Source organism: Salarias fasciatus, chromosome 13, assembly GCF_902148845.1.
Source record: "Salarias fasciatus chromosome 13, fSalaFa1.1, whole genome shotgun sequence".
Taxonomy (NCBI): Eukaryota; Metazoa; Chordata; class Actinopteri; order Blenniiformes; family Blenniidae; genus Salarias; species Salarias fasciatus.
Genome location: NC_043757.1, coordinates 2,952,634 through 2,973,250, shown reverse-complemented (window position 1 = coordinate 2,973,250; position 20,617 = coordinate 2,952,634). Strand labels below are relative to the sequence as shown.

Below are 20,617 nucleotides of genomic sequence, written 5' to 3'. Positions count from 1 at the left end.
TGTGTGTGTGTGTGTGTGTGTGTGTGTGTGTGTGTGTGTCTCCTCCCTGCTGAGGAATCAGGCGTGGTTACAGCAAGTCGTTCTGATCGGACTCGTTTCACAGGTCCGACTGAAGATTTTTATTATAGAAACTAATCATCTATTCACAACTAATTGGGAAATAAGAATATTCCCACTTTGTACTGGGACAACACGTGTTGCTGAGACTGCTAAGACTCCTGTCAACACTGCTTTAAATGTTACCTGCACTGAATTACAGGTGGTTTGTTTTACAGCTCAGCTCCTCTACATCACAACATTCTGGTACAGTCACTGCATTACTGCAGCCATCTGTCCAAATCTGTGACCGATCTCACCATTACTCCCTCATCACTCCTGAATAAGACCCAGAGAATCTTGAACTCCACCTGGAGACGGTGTTCCCGCTCTACCTGTGGAGGACATGCCATCCTTTTCCATGAGAGAACCATGGACTCAGACTTGGAGATGCTGATCTGCATCCCGACCACTTCACACTTGGCAGTGAACTGTTCCAGTGAACGCTAGAGGTTCTCAAGTGATGGTGCTAGGAGGACATTGTCAGCAAAAACTAGAGAAGTCATCCTCCGGTACCCTGTACAGGATTACAGTCAGGTCGGCACCAATCCAAGTAGGCCCTGGCCAACTTGGCACCAAAACCTACATCCGAGTGCATCGTCAAAAAACTGTGCAAATCGGCGCGCCGCAGCCGCATTGTGATTAAAAAAAAAAAAAAAAAGAAAAGAGGCTTTTGGCCGAGTTGGTAAGCAGCTTACAGTCAAGTCGGCACCGATCAATTCGGCCACTTGAGAGCCCCCCCCCCGCGAGGCCGACTTGGCTTTGATGCCGACTTGACTCTATCCCGGAGACGGTGCCGAGTTGGCCAGGGCCGACTTGGATTGGTGCCGACCTGACTGTATCCCCCCTGTACATGATGCTCTCCTGGCCTCCTGTCTATGAAAATCATTAACAGAAGGGGGTACAAGGTCCAACCTTGGCAGAGTCCATTGTCCGCCTTGAACAAGTCCGACCTAGTGCTGAGTGTATAGATGTAGCTCTGACACCAGAATTAGAAAGACCAAATACCCTGCAGCAGCGGTTCTGGTGCTCTGCGCTCTCTCCAATATATCTCTCAGTTGGAGGCCTTCTAAAGGGGGAAGTCTGTAAAACACATCTTGACAGAACTGGCAAACTTCCATGGCCCCTTGATAATCTGTGAGAGGGTGCAGAGCTGATCTGTTGTTCTGCAGCCAGGACTGGATTGACATTTTTTCTCCTGTATCTGAGGTTTGACTATCAGCTGGAGTTTCCTTTCCAGTACCTCTACAGCCTTTCTCTGGGAGGCAGTGCGTTGGCCTGATAACTGGCACACACTCTCCAGTCCACTTTCTTGGAAATGGGGACAACCACCCCAGTCTGCCAGTTCGGAGGTACTGTACCTGAGGCCAATGCGATACTGTAGAGGCGCATCAACAAAGGTCGGCCCACATTATCCAGTTCCTGAAGCAGCTCCCTGCATGTCTGATCAACTCCTCAGACCACCAAGGAGGTTTTTGACTACCCTGGTGAACTTCACCAGGCGAAGGGATTAGAAGACCCCAGAAGGCTCAGGCCTTGCCTCCTGTATGGAAGGCATGTCTCTTAGGTTCAGGGGATCCTCAAAGTGCTCCTTCCATCTCCAGATGACTTCCTCATTGGAAAACAGAAAATGTCCTGCCTTTCTGAGCACAGCTTGAGAAAGACAATTCCAACCCCTCCTGAGCCTCCATTTGGTCTCTCAGAACCTCTTATAGGCTAGCTGAAAGTTGTTCTCCACGTCCTTTCCTAATTCCCCCAAATGCCACAAATTTTGCCTCCACAGCCGTTTCAGTTGCGGCCCTTTGAGTTCACTGATACCAGTCTACTGACTTTGTAGTACCTCAAGTGAACCAGGTTCTAAAGCTTGACAGCTTCCTGGTCCACTGGTGTCCGCCAGTGTGTCTTTGACTTGCCACCATGGCAATCACCTGCAAGGTTCTGGTCACAGCTGTGCAGAGCCGCTGCCACAGACGAGGTCTGGAAAAGGGTCCACTCAGACTCCATGTCTCCAACCTCCTCTGGTCCTTGAGAGAAGCTCTCACAGAGGTGGGAGTTGAAATCATTTCAGACAGAGTTCTTTACTAGCTTTTCCCAGCATACCCTCTCTATGCAGGTGTAGCCCATCGTCTTCTCCGCCAACTGGTGGTGATCCTTAAAGCTAGGGTTGGCGATTTGAATGAGATACATTTTTTTAAATACTGGTTAAAATGCACTGACCCTGGTTCAGTGCACCGTACAAGGGGCACTCCGACCCGACACTCCATGCTTCGACGCTGCATGTGAGTACCGCGCCGCCCCCCACACCTCAGCACCCCCCCCGGGGTCTCGTTTCGTCTCAATCTCGTGGACTCAATCTCGCGAGACATCTCGTCCCGTGAAATTTGTGTCTCGTCCCACCCCTAATATATATATATATATATATATATATATACACATGTTGTTTTTAGTTAAAAAAATTTTTCTTTGCATTTTTGACCTGTCCTGGTTGTCTCTTGAGACAGGGACGGAGTGTCCTTACATCACCTAGGCAACCAGCCATCCAATGAAAAGAACGCATTGAGTTTACCTCACTTCCACATGTGCTTGTTTGCGGAAGGAGTGATGCTGCTGGCATGACAGAGAGATGGAGAATATTTTACGATGCGTGAACCCTCACAATTTATTAGTTGTGGATTTATGTTTTTTTATTTTGCAAAAATGACAACCCTGTTGTCTGCAAAAAACACACAACAGTGGACATTGGATTAACGTTACGCTACAGCGAGTGACTGCCGCTACAAGCTGCAACCTGTCACGGTAAGCGAGGACTCCAGTGCTCGTCAGGCGCATTAACCTTGTTCAACACGTCACAGAAGATGTAGTCTGGAGATGAGTTTTATGTATTCATCAATTTTACACTTATTTCGGTAAAATTTGCTTGGAAAAAAAAGGGCTGGCTTTGTATGCGTGAGTGAAAGTTGCTTTTCAGAGGCGTTCCGGGGCGTTCCAGTAGAAGAGGCCAGTATATTTCTTACCGGCACGGCGTTCCGGTGCGTTCCGGCTTACTTTCACCTATGGTTATAAGTACTGTCAAGATGATGAAAAATCTTGAGTCACTGAGACCAAAGAAAGAAAATGGAAAGCACAAATAGAGTCAGGGGATTGCACCATCATCTGCAAAGTGGTTTACAGACATATAGGAGAGGGAATGATTCCTGAGCAAGAACTGTAAAGACACACTGAACATAGCCAGAAGTTTTCCTCATGTGACAACACAGTCTCCAAAGGGCTCAACATCCCAGACTGTGAGTTTAAGACAGTCTGGACTAGTGGAGGGGTGTATCAGCCTGTCTTTACAGAGAAGAACAGTTAGGAGGATGAACTCAGACTATACTGGGAAGATACACACAGCCAGTCCAGGCAGTCATGTTCAGGGTATTTCTAAATTTAACAGCAAATTGGAAAGCTGGAGAACTCAGCGATGTACAGTCAGTCAAAAACATGCTTACGATTTTCTCATGGTGTTTCTTTTTCCCCGTCCTATCTTCAGCTTGAGTCTCTGGTTTGAGGCTCCTTGGCTTGGCTTCCTTGTGTCTGATTGCCGGTTCCTACCCTGACATGTGAATGTCTGATTGTCTTCACCTGGTGAATGAGGTAAACATTCGGCTTCTTTGTCGGTTCATCTTGTGTTTCAGAATTAGTTGCTTTCCTGCCTATTTGGAGTCTCTAAGTTTTGTGTGTTTGTAATGAAATGGTTTTCTGCTCATTGAATAGATGGACAAGGAAAAAGAAGGATTCAGAGTATGAATGAAACAGCTCTTCTACAACAAAGTGAACATTTCCTACCATTTACTCCACCATCATCTGCATACGTGGAGAACATTTCTTCATACAGAGGCTGAGTGGACCTGTACCATGTGGAAGGACAGAATAACTGACAGGTTTACATTGTGATGTTCTGTAGCACACAGCACCACCTGGTGGCTTGATATATCAACTACAGAATTTTCCTCCAAAAACTACACATAATTCAACACTGATGATGGTCATAATACATTTAAATTGTTGCATAAACTGATCTCATGAACATTGAAAAGAACATAGAGACAGCAGGAGTCTTCAGACAAGGCCAGAGTGAGCAAAGTTGAAGGTACCAATGCAGACAAGACATGATCCATAGACAGGGGTTCCCATTAGCATTCAGAACTCTATTAAGAAATGTGTTTAATTTACAGAGATTTAAAGCTCGAAGTAATGAAACATCGTTTTTCATGTTTCAGTTGCTCGTGATGGTACAACACACTATGTATTCAGTCTTCAGCTGTTCCGAATGAACGAGAGAGGAACATTAAATCAGTGTGACGAAAACTCAACGTTCAGCATCACTCATAATATTCTACATCTCTGAAGAAATATAGACAGGAGAGCAGAAGTTGTTAGAACATCTTTATTTCTGATGGAAGACACACACATACATACATATACACCCCGCCTTGGATTGAGCTGAGGGAGAGTTTCTTTCCAAAAAGTCCTGAGGGCCTTTCCTAAACTGTCCAGTCCTGAGGAACACAGAGACACACAACACTTTCTTTCATTGCATGTTACAGAAAATTTAGAATATACATTGGTTAGTTCATTAGCATTCAGTATTAAGAGTTTATTTTGCTTTTTTTTTTCCTGTCACCGAGACAAATTTTAATGGCAGGTGGAAACAGGGCCTGTGTGATGCCACAGAAAGGCAGTGGGGGGAGCATCTCATGCAATAAAGTGTTTTCATTTACAAAGTAAGAAGTTAATCAAAACATCAGATCCATTGGACAGCCGACATACATTCAGACTTTAAAACCCAATTAGACTTTAATAATCAATAATTGTGACATTTTGAAATGAATACATTCATATTTAGTTAATTCTGTTTAATTCTGTCATCTAGTCTGCTGCTCTCTCCACTGCTGCTGTTGCCATGATCACCACCACCAGAGGGAAGCAGGGGATCATGGGAAAGGTAGTTTTAAGCCCTCAAAAGGCACTGCAGCCGATATCAGCTTGTCCGTGACCATAAACTCACCTTTACTCATCAGCTGCCATCCCCACTAAGCGCACCGGCCAAATCAAAGCCATCATCACCTCCTCCGCCGCCGCCGCCGCCGCTGCCGCCGCTGCCGCCTCCTCCTCCTCCTCCCTGGCCGCCTCCTCTCTGGCCTTCATCACCTGTAGATCCATGTGCACATATTTAAATCCATACAAATTGGAAAAAAAAAATTTGGAAGTTTTTTAGCTGCAAAATCCCTAGATAAAGTTACATTAAATAATGTTTTTATGCAATGCCTTTTCAATGAACTCAAAGTGGCTTTACAATGACATTCATTCACTCCGAGCTTCATTAAGCTACGTCTGTAGCCTCGGCTGCCCTGGGGTAGACTGATGGAAGCAAGGCTGCCATTCTGCGCCATCGGCCCTTCCGACCACTCACTCTCACACAGGCCTCCTGGTGTTCCCCCATGGTCTCCCATCCAGGCCCTACCACGCTCAGATTCCAAGATTCACAGGATCGAGCAGCAGCAAGGCAGCATGTCCTTCATTCACGGATATAAAAGTCGAGCGGCTGGTGGAGCCAAAAGCCTCTTCCTGGAGCTCTTGGCGTCTGGTGCCGCAGAGCGTGGACTGGTCTGTGCTTTGTCAGTGTTTAACCTGGAGATCTGCGACGTGTCCACAGATCAGATGTCAGTGCTCTCTGAGGTTCCTCCATTCTTAGTTAAACACTCTGCCTCAACCCACAGGTGTTCATCCGTCCACTGCTCTTTAATCCGGACGGTACAATTGAGCTTCATATTTTCACACCACCTGTGGTTGTGTTACTGACACCGTGACTCCCATAAAGACCCAGGACAACGGTAGACCTGATCCCTGAATGAGACGACCAGGTGTGGTTGTGCGTGTGTGTGTGTGTGAGTGAGAGAGCTGGAAAGTTTCATTAAACATTTACTGGAAAATTCTTTAATCTTACCTCCTCCCATTAAATTGCTGAAATTAAATCCTCCGCCTCCTCCACCTTCTCCGCTGTCTCCACTTCCTCCTATAAAGCTGGATAATCCCCCCATGAGGTCCGTCCCTTTATCTGCAGAACAGACACGTCTCTTCAATCAATCAGTGTCTTAAAAATCAGTTTGAATCAATCAACCAGAGGAAAATACACTCACGTGACAACCAACATTCAATGTGTGTGTGTGTGTGTGTGTGTGTGTGTGTGTATGTGTGAGAGAGAGAGAGAGAGTCTAGGCTGATCCAGATAATCTTTACACTAAGGTGAGCTGAAAGAAATGAGAAGTTTCAGGAAATTAATTGTTGAACTCACCTTCACCACCTCCTCCTCCCCTCTGCTGCTCCTGCTCTCCTCCTCCTCCCATGACTTTGTGCACCAGGTTGGTTGCTACATTTGCAGTAACATCACCTGCAGAAAAGACAGATTCACTGCCTGCTCACAGCAGCTGAGACCAGGTTCACCTGAGACCAGGTCCACTGGGACCAGGTTTACTTAGATCAGATGTAGATGTCATAAATTTGTAAAATGTGAGTTTAGAGAAGGGGAAAAAACAAAGTCCATGAATTCCTGAACTGGTCCTGGTTCAGTTAAACAGGTTCATGTTGCCTCTGAAGCCTGAAATTTGACGAAAGCTTCAAGCTGTGAAGCTTCTCATCTAAAACAGTTTCTACTTTCTTACTCACCGACTGTCCTGCCGATTTTTTCTGCGAAGCGTGGTGGCTGTCCCCCCGATCCTCCTCCTCCTCCTCCTCCTCCTCCTCCTCCTCCGTCATTGTCTCCTCCAACTCCGACAAACTTTCCAATCATGCCTGCGAAGTCCATGTCTGCAAGACTCCGTCAGAGCTCCTCGGCGTGTCCCTCAGGTGTGAGCTGCAGTCTCATATCTGCAGGTGAGGCCTCCCTGAGGCCACGCCCACCACAGGCCACGCCCCCGGCCTCTCCCTGCTGACGAACAGGTGTTTCAGGTTTGACTGAAACTCCAGACGGTGTCCGATTCAGTGCAGCATGACCTGAAGAAACCCTGCCTGTGATAATAGAGTCAGCATATGTTTAGATATTTTACCTGAGGCATATATCCCTCGATGTTTTGTGTAAAATATTTTAACTTCTGTTTCGTTTGACTTCAGAATCTTCTGGTTTGACAAGTTGATCAGTATCTTCAGGTTTCAGAGATAAATATGTTCCAGCTGCATAGCAACAGGTCTGAGCTGGGCCGGTCTGACAGCACACGCCCTTCAGGCAGCATCACAGCCGTCAGGCCACGCTCTGAAACAGCGTCTCTATCCACTCTAAAAACTCTGACAGAACTGGTTTTGCTCCTCCGTCCCCATCTGAGCCTGAACTGGAGAGCCTTTTCTTTTATTTAATAACAACAACAACATGCTTTTTATGCTGCTGTGACAAAGAAAGTTGTCAATTATCCAGCGTATCAGGAAGCAAAGTGTTCACTGATCAATGTCAATACCAGAAGTTAGAACACGACAAGGGATTAAAATGAGCTGGTTTATCCCCCTTCTGCCAAAGGACAGTTGTGTCAAAGTATCGAATTAAATGTAATGCCGAGGTCACATTAAGGTCTGGAGCTGGAGGGTGAAACACTGACACACAGCTGGTTTTATACAGAACAGCTCATATAGTCAGACTGCATGACGTTCAGAGTGAGACTGTCAGGATTTCAGGTTTTAGGTCTGGACTGAGAGGAGGACTGGAGCGCTGGATGGATGCTCCTTCTCCTGTTTCCCAGGAATATTGAATTGAATTGAAAGTCCTTTATTTGTCCCGCATGGGGAAATTGCAGGGTTACAGCAGCATAAATAGAAAAATTAAATATAATTTAAATACAAATTTAAGACAGGTGTAATTAAGTAGCAGATATAAACTAACACATATAAATTTAAAATAATTTACATATAGATCTAAGACAGATATAATGAAATAAATAACAGATATACATTAGCAGATACAAGATATGATCATTAATGTGTGCAGTGGGGGTCGGTTCACTGAGGCTGAGACATCCCTCCTCCTGTTACAGGCTGCTGATGGCTTTCAGAGCTGTGATCAGTGATCAGATCATTTTCCTTGCAAAGATTTAGATGAAACAGATCAAATACTGAAAGATCTATAGAGGCAGATTTGATCTGAGGCACTCTGTCTCCAAACACAGGTGCACTCATTTACATCAGTTCATACAAGACATGCATAAATGCAAATTGTGTGTGCGTGTGTGTGTGTACGTGTGTGTGTGTGTGTGTGTGTGTGTGTGTGTGTGTGTGTGTGTGTGTGTGTGTGTGTGTGTCCATGTTCGTCTCTGTGTGTCTTTCTGTTCGAAGTTGAAGACATGAACGATGAACGAGATGGTTTTACAGAAATACAGACAGGACACCGGAATCTGTTGTTAGACCATGTTTATTTTTTAGAATCAAAGTAAATACACACACACGCACACAAACACACACATAAGGTGCTTGGACTGAGCTGAGGGACAGTTTCTACCCGAACAATCCAAACTTCTTTCCGATGCTGGCCAACCCTGAGGGACACACAGAGACACAACAACTCTTACAGTCATTAAACAGGAGACACTTGGCTCCAGCACCAGATCCGGTACTGGACCCAGTACCGGACCCAGTACCGGACCCAGTACCGGACCCAGTACCACCTCTGTCTTTCAGCTCAGTTTGCCTTCACCGCTGTTGTCATTCTGCGAGCCGCCACCAGAGGGCGGCACACAGAACGTCAACTACTTCAAACAGGTCTGTTGTAAAAGCTGAGGCTCATGGGAAGAGTAGTCCCGAGATGCATTCTGCTGAAATACACATTTCTCCATCTGGAGACTCTCAGACGCACCTTCACTCTGTTCCCCGCCGTCATCTTTTTCTCCTGTCACCATGGAAAGGACCTGACCCGCATCGAACTGTTCTGCTCAAGGAACACAAGAAAAGTTTCAGCTAATGTGAGACAAAACAGGATCACACACTCACGCACACACACACACACACACACACACACACACACACACACACACACACACACACACACACACACACACACACACACACACAGTCTTGTATTTCTATCCTTGTGGGGACCGTCCATTGACTCCCATTCATGTCTAGCCCCTAACCCTGCTGACCCTTACCCTAACCCTAACCCACACCACAACAAAGCCTAACCCTAAAGAAATGTTTTTGCACTTTTACTTTTTTCAGTAACAACAACATGGTCAAGAAAACACTGTTTCTCCTACTTAGGACCGGAAAAAGGTCCCCACAAGGCACGTCGTTCCACGTTTTGCTATCCTTGTGGGGACATTTGGCCCCGACAAGGATAGAAATACAAGAACACACACACACACACACACACATACACACACACACACACACACACACACACACACACACACACACACACACACACACACACACACACGTCTATCTGAATGTGCAGAGGATCGGCCTTCAGCCCTGAAAAGACAGAGCTTCTAATGAAACAAACATTTTTCAACTCACTCTGATTGTCTCCACCTCCTTCTCCTTCTACTTCTCCTTCTCCTTGTCCTTCTGCTGCTGCTCCCTGTCCGTCCTGGTTGCCAACGTTATTCAGGACCTTGGTGATTGTGTCTCCCACCACGCCCCCTGCAGAGCAGATGATGTTAAGTGGACTTAGTGGACACTTGGTGGACTCACCATATTCTCATCTGTTCCTCCACTGACCCCCCCAATTTATCTTAATTCCAGGTTTTGATTCTGAGTCTGATTTGTTGTCTCAATTAACTTTGTGCAAGTTTGAGTTCTGCTAATCCTGAAGTGAAACAATCAGAAAACGAGCGAGGCACTCACCTAATGCCTTCCCGACCTGTTCTGGAACTCCTCCAGCTCCATCTCCTCCTCCGATGAAGTCCGAGATCTTGTCCATGTCTGCAGTGTGAGGCGCCCAGGGGAGCTGCAGTCTTATACTTGCGGGCCACGCCCCCCCCAGAGGAATCGAACCAGTGACTCAGGTTTATCGAGACAGATCTGCCCTTATTGACACCTCGGTGTCTTCAAAGAGACCGACAACGAAATGTCCTTTCTCTGGCTTGTGATCATAAAGCTCATCTGTCATTTATTCATCTTTCTATCTGTATCTATCAAAGTTAGTCAAACTCTTGACATCAGCAGTAAGTAGGGATGTGTGTGTGTATATCTATATCTCTCACTATATCTACATGTAGAAGATTATTTTTTTTTAAATCACAATTAATCATGCTCTGAAATGCATTTTTTAAATTGTGTTTTTTCATTTCAAGGCAGTTTTCAGCCCAGAACGTAAAGCGTTCATCAGTTCAAACAATCCGTTCAAAAGTTGAATTTAAAGTTACTGTTGCAGTTCCAGCATGGCGACTTCCTGCAGCCACTGATTTCTGACCAGAGCGTCTCGACTGGGAACCAAACACAGAGAAAAAATGTCCTTTTTGACCTCGTTGGATTTTCTTTCAAAATACAATGCCATATAGACCAACTTAGTACAATATCTATTTTAAAAATACAGTTTTCAGACTGGGAAAAACCCAGAGCCTAATTACGTGATTAATCACAATTAAAATGATTAATCTTTAGTCATCCCTGCATTAATTAATCAGGTGTCCTCAGTTAAAACTCGTGGTTCTGGTGATGGCTGCACCGACGATCCCCTGAACTGCCTTCATGAGCCGCTGCAGTGGCTTGGTTTCAGATGTGCGTGGAGCAGCAGATGCAGTGGAGCTGTGGTTCCTCACTGTACAGCCACAGGCCACTGCAGTGGAGAGGACTTTCAGCAGAGGTGCAGGGAGTTTGTTGCTCCTCAGTGTGATTTCTAAACCACTGACAAAAGTGACACAACACACAGAACAACACATAAACGCTAAACAAAAACAGAAAAAAACACCAGACAACACAAAATAGAACAACACAGAACATCACACAGGGTAACAACAACAGAAATAATTACTTTACTTTTAATAATCGATGGCACATTTTGTGTTACATTGTTGTGAGGTTGCTGTAAGGTTGTTGTACGGTTGCTCTGTGGTTTTTGTGAGGTTGTACGTTTGTTGTGAAGTTGTTGTACGGTTGTTATGAGGTTGTTGTGAGGTTGTTGAGAGGCTGTCAGGCCGGTTGCTTTTCAGTGGTGCCGGGAATCAGGTGAGTGTGCGTCTTTGTGATTGGCTGCAGGGTTCAGGTGTCCCCCCCCCCCCCCCCCCCCCCCCACCGCCGGCCTGCCAGGCACACGTGCGTTTGTATCACTGTTTGTGTCTTCGTGTGTTTTGTTGGTTTTATGGACTCGACTCCACCCGGCTGTGACTAATCATCTCAACAGCTTGAAGAGCAGCTCCGGAATGCAACCCGACCGGAGCGGAGGGACGATCAGACACCCGGGCCCGACGCAGCACAGCAGGACGCAGACATCCGGGGTGGATGAGGGAGTCCGGCTCGTCCAATCCAGAACAACAAGGTTCAGGCTTAATTGGTCGTACAAAAGACCTAACGAGGATGAGAACACATGGATTGATCGAACCCAGTGAAATGTATCCTGGATCAGCGAGAGCGCATCATTCCTGAAATAGACCCCAGCTCAGCGCTCTGACCTCTGATCGAAAAACAATCCTCCTCCTCCTCCGACAACTTCACAATCATGATACGATACATGTGATGTATGTTGACACGTTTGGCGGTTGTCTCTCAGGTCTGCTGACGCCGCGGAATAAGGATGTGCTAAAAAAAACATTCCTGTTGTTCAGCAGCCATGTTTTTGTCTTTTGTTTGGAGGGTGTGGTGACAGATGCTAAAAAAAACTTCAGGTACTTTCCTGAAGAAATCAAAGTGGACATCGAAAGAATGCACCACACCCAAGAGAAGGAACAGGAGGTGGAGGGAGGGTGAAGCGGCTGATTGTGACGATGTGGACAGATGTCAATCAGAAAAACAACACGAAAAGACATTTCAGCCACGAACGAACAAAAAGCGACAAACGACCAAAACAAGTTTAAATTTACTTTTATTTTACTTTGTTTATAAAAGAGGGAAACAGCTGTGTGTGTGTGTGTGTGTGTGTGTGTGTGTGTGTGTGTGTGTGTGTGTGTGTGTGTGTGTGTGTGTGCGGGTGCGAGTGTGCGTCTGTGTGCATGTCAATATGTGTATGTGTGTGTGTCTGTCTGTTACAATATATGTGTCTCTGTGTGTATGCCAATGCATGTATGTATTTGTGTGCATGTGTGTCAAAACATGTGTGTGTGTGTGTGTGTGTGTTAGTGTGTTACATGTGTATCAGCTACATGCACTTTAAAGGCTTCAGGTGTTTCCTGGGGGCGGGGTCAGGCAGTTGATTGACAGAGGGTGACCTTGGTGGGCGGGGCTTGCAGGTAAGGACACCTGTTGGTGATGACATCACCGTTCCACTGAGGTTGAGGCGCCAGCCGCTGCCTGAGAGACACAGGGACAGACGGAGACAGCAGCTAATGCTAACGCTAACAGAGGACTCGGAGCAGGACAGACAGGGGGACAAAAACAGCCGGGCGGAGACTCTATTTGTAACTGAGCTCCTCACAGATCAGTTACTGAAACATCCTTTTGAAGAGCAGTGGCGATACAGTAGCGAGCTACTTTATGATGACCTCAGGAGGCGTCCTCGGGCCTGTGGTGTTCTCACCTACTGCGCCTCCTGCGCCTCCTGCTCCGTCTGGTCTCCTCGGCCACTCTGAGGAGGAAGACAGCAGAGGAGTGAACACCACGAGGAGCTGCACGCCAGCAGATTACAAATCCTCGCTTGTTAGTTGCTGTGAGTGATTTTCATGAACGTTGGTTTCACAAGCACTCCATGTCGTCCACTTTAAGAGGTCTCTGGTTTGATTCCTGTTCCATGTGTAGAGGTGTAGTAGCGGTGGCAGTGTAGTGTGATCGCCCCTTGGAGGAGAGGACAGGATCTCAGCGCCAATCAGAGAGGGTGAAGGTCTCCTGAAGCCCCGCCCCCTCATATTATTTATCATTACATCTGATGATCTTTTTTCATTGTTTTTTTAATATGAAAAAAAAACTTTTTTCTATTGGAGAAAATAAAGAATCTTTTTAATTTGAACATTTCACACAGGATCAGTAAAATTTTGCTCTATTTACTTTATAAGGAACTTTGTTTCTTTGTAAAAATGTATTGCTGCTTGTACAACTGGAGAATTGTTCGGCACAGTATGTATTTAACCGAAATGTGAGGCAGCGCTGGTGTTTGTGGCGCCGATCGGCGCGGCGGGATCTGATGAGCAACATGAGGCGAACTGCTGGTCTGGAGCTACTGGGGAGGAGGGTGTTAGTGTTTCACCTCCTCTTGGTATTTTCTAAAAAAAAATTGTACAAAGTTTGTACAATACAGCTTTGCTCATACAAGTTTGACCTCCCTGAAAAGAAATACAAGACTCGGTATCTTCTACTTGACTTTTCATCCTTAATTAGTTTTAAAGGTGCTGTAGGCAGGATTCCGCATCTCCGCCAAGATGGCGATTTGACCCATCTAAGATGTCGATTTGAAACCCAGCACAGCCAATCCTCTCCTGTTTTCTCTGACATCACGCCCTTACGCAAGTTAAGCCCCTCCCACGAGAACGTGCGACGAACGCCCCTCGACCAATCACGGTTAGAGCCTCAGGGGCTCTTCTGATTGGTCAAAGATACCTGGAGCTGTCGAGATTCCTTTTCAGCTCAGAACAGAGACAGATGGAAACGCTGCGCCCTCGCGGTAGTGCAATTATACTACACTCCTAAAGGATTATCAATGGATACTCTAACATTTAATCCAAAGAAAACACAGAAAAATTAGCATTGACTAGCAAAATCCTGCCTACAGCACCTTTAAAGGAGTAACTTCACAGGAGACTAATTCAGACCCAGCCTCATGAAATATCAGATTTTATCATCACAACGGGCATTTGTTTAATATATACTTGTGTTGTTTTTATCTCTTTTTCTTAAAGCCAGGAGTGAAACGTCCATCTTCATTTTGGTGAAAACTGATAATAGTTACAAAAAAAATGGGTCCGGCTTTCTGGTTTGACAGACAGGACATGCTCAGATTGAGGATTGTTAGTTTTGTTAGATTCTGTAAATGTGATTGAAACATCCATGTTAATAAGTTTCTGAATTAAAAAAAAATAATAGGAAATATTTGAATTAAAAGGTTAATTGTTCAGAAATTCAGCCATGCCGTCATGCAACCCTCCCAACCAATCAGGCACCTCCTCAGCCGCTGGTCCCGCCTCCTCCTGCTCACGACCAATCAGCACAGACCAGACAGAAAGTGACAATTGTCAACAAAAATCCACAAATGAAAAAAACCCCACAAAATTACAGAATATTGTCATAAGTGTGAGACAGGATGATACGAACCATAAAAAATTATTTGTTCAAGTATTTACATAACTATGAATCTGACAAGCTATTTATGTTTAGATACATTTACTCTGTTTTAAGCAAACCTTTTATACAATGTTAGATTTGTCTTGCTGTAATTTAATTTACCTTAAATATTACAAAACAGATTGAAGATATTACTATCAAAATATTAAAAAAAAAAAATTCTGAATAATGTCTTTAGACCAATATCAGACTGAAATCTCCACACTTTACAAAATCTTCCAAACACACACACAATAAAAGATCATTTCCTCAGTTGCAAGATAATTATGTTTCAGTCATTGAAATGTTTAAAAATCATGTATATATTAAAAATTGAAGCAATATGAAAACAAACTATTAAACAAGTTATGAATCATATCAATTAATAAATGAATAAAACACACAATAAATAGAAGGAGATCTATTTTAAAATGAACAATATGCATGATAAATCTCGATCTAAAATGGACAGAGGGCCTCAGGTGAGGAGTCGTGTGACTCACTGTGCTGATCAATCCACTGGCAGCCGCCGCGTTCTCCACGCCCTCCACGGTGGCCTGGGCCACCTCATTGGCTCCGGAGACAGCGGTGTCCGCCACGATGTTCGCCTGCTCGTTGGTTTTCTGCGCCACTGCCAACAGGAAACACATCACGAGTTTATCGCCTCAGCAACCAGGTGTCAGCGCGTGCGTGCGTGTGTGTGTGTGTGTGTGTGTGCGTGTGTTACCTGTGTTCACGCTGGTCACCACGCCCTCCATCGTCTTATTACCTACAACAACAAACATCACACCAGTTACTTCAACTGCTCTCATTTCATTCTCTGCTAATTTCATGATGGATTTACAGTTAAAACACTAAAGATCACGAAAAATCAGTCTAACAAGGCAAATGTGCTCAGAACCAACAAATCAAAGAGAAATCACATCACTATCATTTCTTCAAGCTTCAGAAACATTGGAAAAAAGGCCTAAAAGTAAAATGTGATTTTTTTTTTATTTACATTATTTCAGTAAATGCTTCAAAGCAGGGGGGGGGGCATGATTTGATTGACACTTTCATTGTTTGTTCAGATGCTGAGCTTTCGGTGCAGAAAAGTCAGAGAAAGGAGCCGTTCTATTGGCTGTGAGGTGTGAAGTGCAGATTTTATGTAACTGGATAGATATGTATATAACGGCTCGATGCTTCACAGCGCGGTTTGGAACTCTGGCAGCTTTCAGCTGGATCTGAGATGCTGAAGGTAAAGAGTGACGTGCACAAAGCGAAGCCTCTTGTTTTGCTGAAACAGTGATGGATTTAGTTTGTGATCATTTCAACTTGGCTCTCACCCTGTGCTCTGTGCAATTTTATGGTTAAATCTCATCTAAATATATCATATATCAAGTTACTCAGAGCGTTTTAAATGTATTAACTGTAACTTTTATGTCCAAGATGTTGAAAACATTGAAGAGTATCATTTTAAAAATGTATTATAAAGTAAAATATAAATATTACTCATGTAATAGAATTATTTGAATTATTATATTTTTTTTCAATATGTAGTAATTCACATTATTTTATTAATATTCATATATTTTGAATATATATTCATACAAAATATCCCCACTTCTCATTCTGAGGCAGTGTCATAACTATGACTCTGAAGTCTTTAACAAATCAAACGTAGAAAACTGATCAAGTTCTAGTTGTTAAAGTAGATGAGCAGTGTTCTGAATGAGTCGGCTGCCTGGAGCAAGATGGCCGCCCAGTGAGGCCCAAGCGCCAACCTCTGCTGGTAGAAAGTGAAGTTCATACGGAAGAGCTGAAAAGCTGTAATTCCGGGGTAATTCCAGCAGGGGGGCGATAACGGTTTCAAAAAGAGCCGGACTCCCATTGGAACCCATTCAAAAACACCAAATTCCAGAAAGCAAATCAACATCTAAATCTCCCGGTCTCAGAAGGTTTCCATCACTAGTTTCTACAACCACGCTGGCTTCACCAGACTCTGAATTTCATATAAATCATCTGTTGATTTTGTATTATCAGTTAAAGTTGTGCATAAATCAGCCAATCGCAGAGCCTCCTCTGTCCATGTGATGCGGTCACGTGACAGGCTGGACCAATCACATGTACATCCGATTTCAAACGTTCAATATGGAGGCGTCCTGCTCAAATCCTCAACGTGGGAATTCAGAATGCTATCATCCATCTTGTACATACCATCAATGGTGCAGACGTTCAGCTCCACTAGAATAAATATATATGACTGGACTGTCCAGTTAGCTGCTGAGCAAGGACACGCCCCTTCGTGCAGGGTGATGCAATCGAACCTTCCTATTGGCTGTGCCAGAGACATCAAGCCAACCAGGACCAGGACAGACACTTTGTGCTCTCTAACAGCAGGACTCTGAGTCCTGAGCCGACCATCCACTTTACCACCGCCTTCCAGGAAGGAGTTCAAATCCTGATATGATGCATTTTTAATGGATCAACCTTTCATTTCCTCTGCCGGACGCGGCAGCAGCGCGGCGTCCTCAGACATCATCCTGCTCGGTATCCGCACGCTGGTATCACTAAAGTGCTTTAATAGTCTGATGAAAGTGCTCACACCACCATAGAACAACAACCCCAACCTCAACCTTCCATGGCGGTGTGTGAATATGTGTGTGATGAACTGTTAAGCGCTTTGGCAACGGCTCAAGTGGTGGAAAAACACAATACAAGTGAAATCCATTTACCAATGGATCTCAAACCAGACCAGACGCAGAGCCAGTCCAGCTGAGGTAGACCAGTCAGTCCAGAACTGTCACCCTGATACTGGAACAGAACCAGACGACTTGTTCTGGTTCCTCCAGCGTGAAGCTGAGAGGTTTCCTCTCCTCTGGACTCCAGCAGGACCATTCAGGAGGGACAGAAACAGGATAACAGGGAGCCGCCGGGGGCGTACACCACATCCCAAGAGGCCCTGCCCACTGTGTCGTCATGACAAGAACATGAATGCGCACACACACACACACACACACACACACACACACACACACACACACACACACACACACACACACACACAAACACACACACACACACACACACACACACACCTTTATGATTTCATGAGGAATTTCTCTTCTCTTCCATCATTTTTCAGCATCAACCCGAAAATTAATGTCTAATGTAACTTTCCTCCCTCCCTCACTCCCTCCGTCCGTCCACCCATCCAAGTTACAGGCCAATATCCAACCTTCCTTTTATTTCTAAAACCTTGTAAAAATGTGTTGCACATCAGCTATGTTTCTACATTTCTGCCCAAACAGCCTATGTGAGGTTTTCCAGTCCGGTCTTATACTTCATCATAGCACAGAGCCAGCTGATGATCCTCTCATGGTGTCAGAGGTCTGGTCTCTGTTCTGGTCTCTGCTCTGGTCTCTGCTCTGGTCTCTGATCTGGTCTCTGATCTGGTCTCTGCTCTGGTCTCTGTTCTGGTCCCGTTAGAGGTCAGTGCTGCATTTGATACTATTGATCAGAACATTCGACTACAGAGACTGGAACATATCCTCTGGATTAAAGCCACGGCACTAAACGGACTTCTTCATGTTAATGTTGAGTCTTCAGCTCAAACGAGAGTTAATCATAGAGTTCCACAGGGTTCTTTCTTAGGACCTGTACTCTTCACATTATTCACATTTTCTGGAGATTCTGGTGAAAAACCCATTAACTTCTAAACTCAGATAAAGCCATATTTATACTTTCCTACTATATTTGACCCAAAACAGCTGAGAGAGAAATGATTGTAAACATGAAGAAACACTGATGATGCTACTCTGACCTCCAGGAACACTGAGACGAACCTGGAGTGACTTTGGACCGGGACTTCTTCTTCAACTCATACATTAAACAGTCTGTCAGACGGGTTTCTTCTACCCGGAGTCTCTCCCTCTCTCTCGGTCTCTCTCTCTAGTTGTCGTTTTGATCCCTCATCACATCTGCAGCGAGGGAATTTATGAGTCTGTTTGTTGCCCTCGATCTCTGTCCTCTAACGTCCGACCAGAACAGCAGAACGTCTCCTCTGAGTCTGGTTCTGCAGTTTTCTTCATCTCTGAACTTCCTCCCAACTCTCCCTCCATTCATCCCACCATCCATTTATTCTTCCACCCTTTTCTCCCTCATCTTTTCATCCCTCATCCTTTCATCCGTCCATCTTCCTCTCACCCGTCCTCGTCTGGACGTCTTCAGATTTATTGCACAGCGTCATGGTGGACTGCGTCTCTGGCGTCTTCTCATCCTTCATCTCTCTTTTCTCTCAGTGTCTTGTCCACCATCCATCCATCCATCCATCCATCCATCCATCCATCCATCCATCCATCCATCCGTCTTTCACTTCACCTCGATTCTTTTCCATCCATTCAATTCACTTTCACCACATCCACTTTCAAAAGTCAAGAATTTCCCACCATTTATCATCCCTCCATCCATCCCTCCATCCGTCCTCTCACCTACGAACATGACCCCCTCCTTGGTCTTGTTGGCGGCCTCCCCCACCCCGGCTTTGGTCTTCTCGGCGGCGGCCACCACTCCCTCCTTGGCCATGGAGAATCCCTTCTTCAGAGCGTCCATCCTCTCTTCTTCTGTCCTCTTCTTTTGTCCTCTTGTTCTCTCTCTGTTAGGTAGCTCTGTCCTGCTCGGCTGTCTCGTCTCTTCTCGTCTGTCAGCGATCTGTTCTTCTTGCTAATGGATGAGAGGAGGAGGGCTGGAGGGGGTGGAGGGGAGGAGAGAGGGCACGTGAGGAGAGAGAGAGAGAGAAAGGAGTGAGAAGGAGATGGAGGGAGGCAGAGGCACAGAAGTATCTCGGGACTGTTGTTGTGCAGCGCAGCGATGAGAGAAAACAGGGAAGAGGAATGGAGGGGGAGACGAATGGAGGGATGGAGGAGGAGGAAGAAAAGCAGTTCATTCAAAGTAAAAAGACAAAAGGCCTTTTTACAGAGTCCCGAAACATCCAGCCGAGCTGCGAGTCTCAGAGTTCTCCCGTTCAGCTCAGGACACATTTAACCACCAGTCTGAGCGCCACAGCACAACCAGGCCCCGCTTCAGCCCCGGGAGACGAGCCAGCAGCCGAGGGCTCCAGTTTAACAAGCACCCCGGGTTACCCACAGCAACTAGCTAACTCATGACTCCCTGAGAGACGTTGGATTCAGAGGAACATTACAAACTCGTCCTGCAGCAGTGAGCTAGCGAGCGTCAGAAGCCGTCCCGTCGCCTGGCTCGAAAAACAGCGAGCGGCTCAAACCGGCTCAAAACAACACTCCTTCAGCGGAGAGTCGCCGTTAACGTCTTTTTAAGTTGTTATCACGTAACATTCATGTGTTCGCTCATGGATCACACTGATCGCTGATGTGGGCAGGTTTTGGTCTACGAGCCTCGAGCAGAAACACACTCAGGCATCGCGTAGCTTGGCGCTCAGAATAGATCAGAGTGGTTTTACTTCGGTGTTTGTTCCTTGACAGTCACATGAAAACACAGAAAAAACAGAGGATGAAGACTCCCTGTCGTCTTCCTCTAAAAGGATCCATGAGGGAGAAGCTCGAGGGTTCAGAGACAATATCTCCAGCTGAATGCCATCTCCAGGACACACTGAGGCAGGAAAACGCCAATGCTAAGCTAATGGCCTACAGAAACCAGGTCAATGAATCATTCCAAAACAAGTTAGACCAATCTAAAACCACCTTTTAACTACTGCAAATCTATAGCTTTGATCCAGTCTGGCAGTGTTTCAAAATAACAGGTATCCCACCCTGCTGCTGCTTCTGATTGGTCAGGATCAAGACAGATAGCGAGCTAACAGGTTAGCTTCATGTACGAAAGCTAAAGACTGGTTACTGTAGTCGGTCGCAAGAGGGTGTGACCACAGTAGAATTTCTTTATCAGCCCTTTGAAGGCCAATATCAGTAGATGTCAAGTCCCGCCCCCGCTCTGCTCTGATTGGCCGGGATCAGATGATGCTGATCCTGCAGGTCTGTGGTGGAAACATGAGAGTGAGTCAGCAGAATCCCTCTGCCAGACTCACCCCTCTCTCACCCCCCACAGCCTGCCTCACCCCTCTCCCAGCCCTCCCTCCCATCGGCCA

At 45.6% G+C, this 20,617-nt stretch overlaps 2 protein-coding genes across 6 annotated transcripts; both read right to left on the bottom strand.

Moving 5' to 3' along the window:
- Window positions 1–11: 11 nt before the first annotated feature.
- sncga (synuclein, gamma a) lies at window positions 12–19,375 on the bottom strand. 5 transcript variants are annotated; one of them, XR_003932726.1, is made up of 7 exons: window positions 18,990–19,374; window positions 15,248–15,289; window positions 15,024–15,151; window positions 14,361–14,387; window positions 12,788–12,835; window positions 12,364–12,561; window positions 12–39 (listed from the first exon to the last, which is right to left on the bottom strand). XR_003932726.1 is itself a non-coding variant. In XM_030107334.1 (6 exons), the coding sequence occupies exons 1-5, from the start codon at window positions 19,108–19,110 to the stop codon at window positions 12,788–12,790; spliced, it is 366 nt and encodes a 121-aa protein (XP_029963194.1). In that variant the 5' UTR covers window positions 19,111–19,375; the 3' UTR covers window positions 12,287–12,564; window positions 12,783–12,787. The 5 variants fall into 5 exon arrangements, 4 of the variants coding, with proteins under 4 accessions (XP_029963194.1, XP_029963193.1, XP_029963196.1 ...); XM_030107334.1 differs by lacking the exon at window positions 12–39 and having other exon boundaries at window positions 12,287–12,564; window positions 12,783–12,835; window positions 18,990–19,375; XM_030107333.1 differs by lacking the exon at window positions 12–39 and having other exon boundaries at window positions 12,287–12,561.
- On the bottom strand, window positions 4,508–7,053 carry LOC115399771 (glycine-rich protein DOT1-like). Its single transcript, XM_030107331.1, has 5 exons — window positions 6,802–7,053; window positions 6,431–6,526; window positions 6,083–6,193; window positions 5,144–5,286; window positions 4,508–4,634 (listed from the first exon to the last, which is right to left on the bottom strand). Exons 1-4 carry the CDS (start codon window positions 6,938–6,940, stop codon window positions 5,153–5,155), a joined length of 480 nt encoding a protein of 159 aa, XP_029963191.1. The 5' UTR covers window positions 6,941–7,053; the 3' UTR covers window positions 4,508–4,634; window positions 5,144–5,152.
- Window positions 19,376–20,617: the final 1,242 nt, after the last annotated feature.

Coding starts and splice junctions, on each gene's coding strand:
- LOC115399771 (XM_030107331.1), bottom strand. CDS start 6,940: ATGGACTTCGCAGGCATGATTGGAAAGTTTGTCGGAGTTGGAGGAGAC. Junction 6,194..6,430: donor GGGAGGAGGAGGTGGTGAAG/GTGAGTTCAACA, acceptor TCTGTTCTGCAG/ATAAAGGGACGGACCTCATG. Junction 5,287..6,082: donor CAGCAATTTAATGGGAGGAG/GTAAGATTAAAG, acceptor ATGGATCTACAG/GTGATGAAGGCCAGAGAGGA.
- sncga (XM_030107334.1), bottom strand. CDS start 19,110: ATGGACGCTCTGAAGAAGGGATTCTCCATGGCCAAGGAGGGAGTGGTG. Junction 15,152..15,247: donor GGTGACCAGCGTGAACACAG/GTAACACACGCA, acceptor TCCTGTTGGCAG/TGGCGCAGAAAACCAACGAG. Junction 12,836..14,360: donor CGGGACCAGCGGCTGAGGAG/GTGCCTGATTGG, acceptor CTTCCTCCTCAG/AGTGGCCGAGGAGACCAGAC.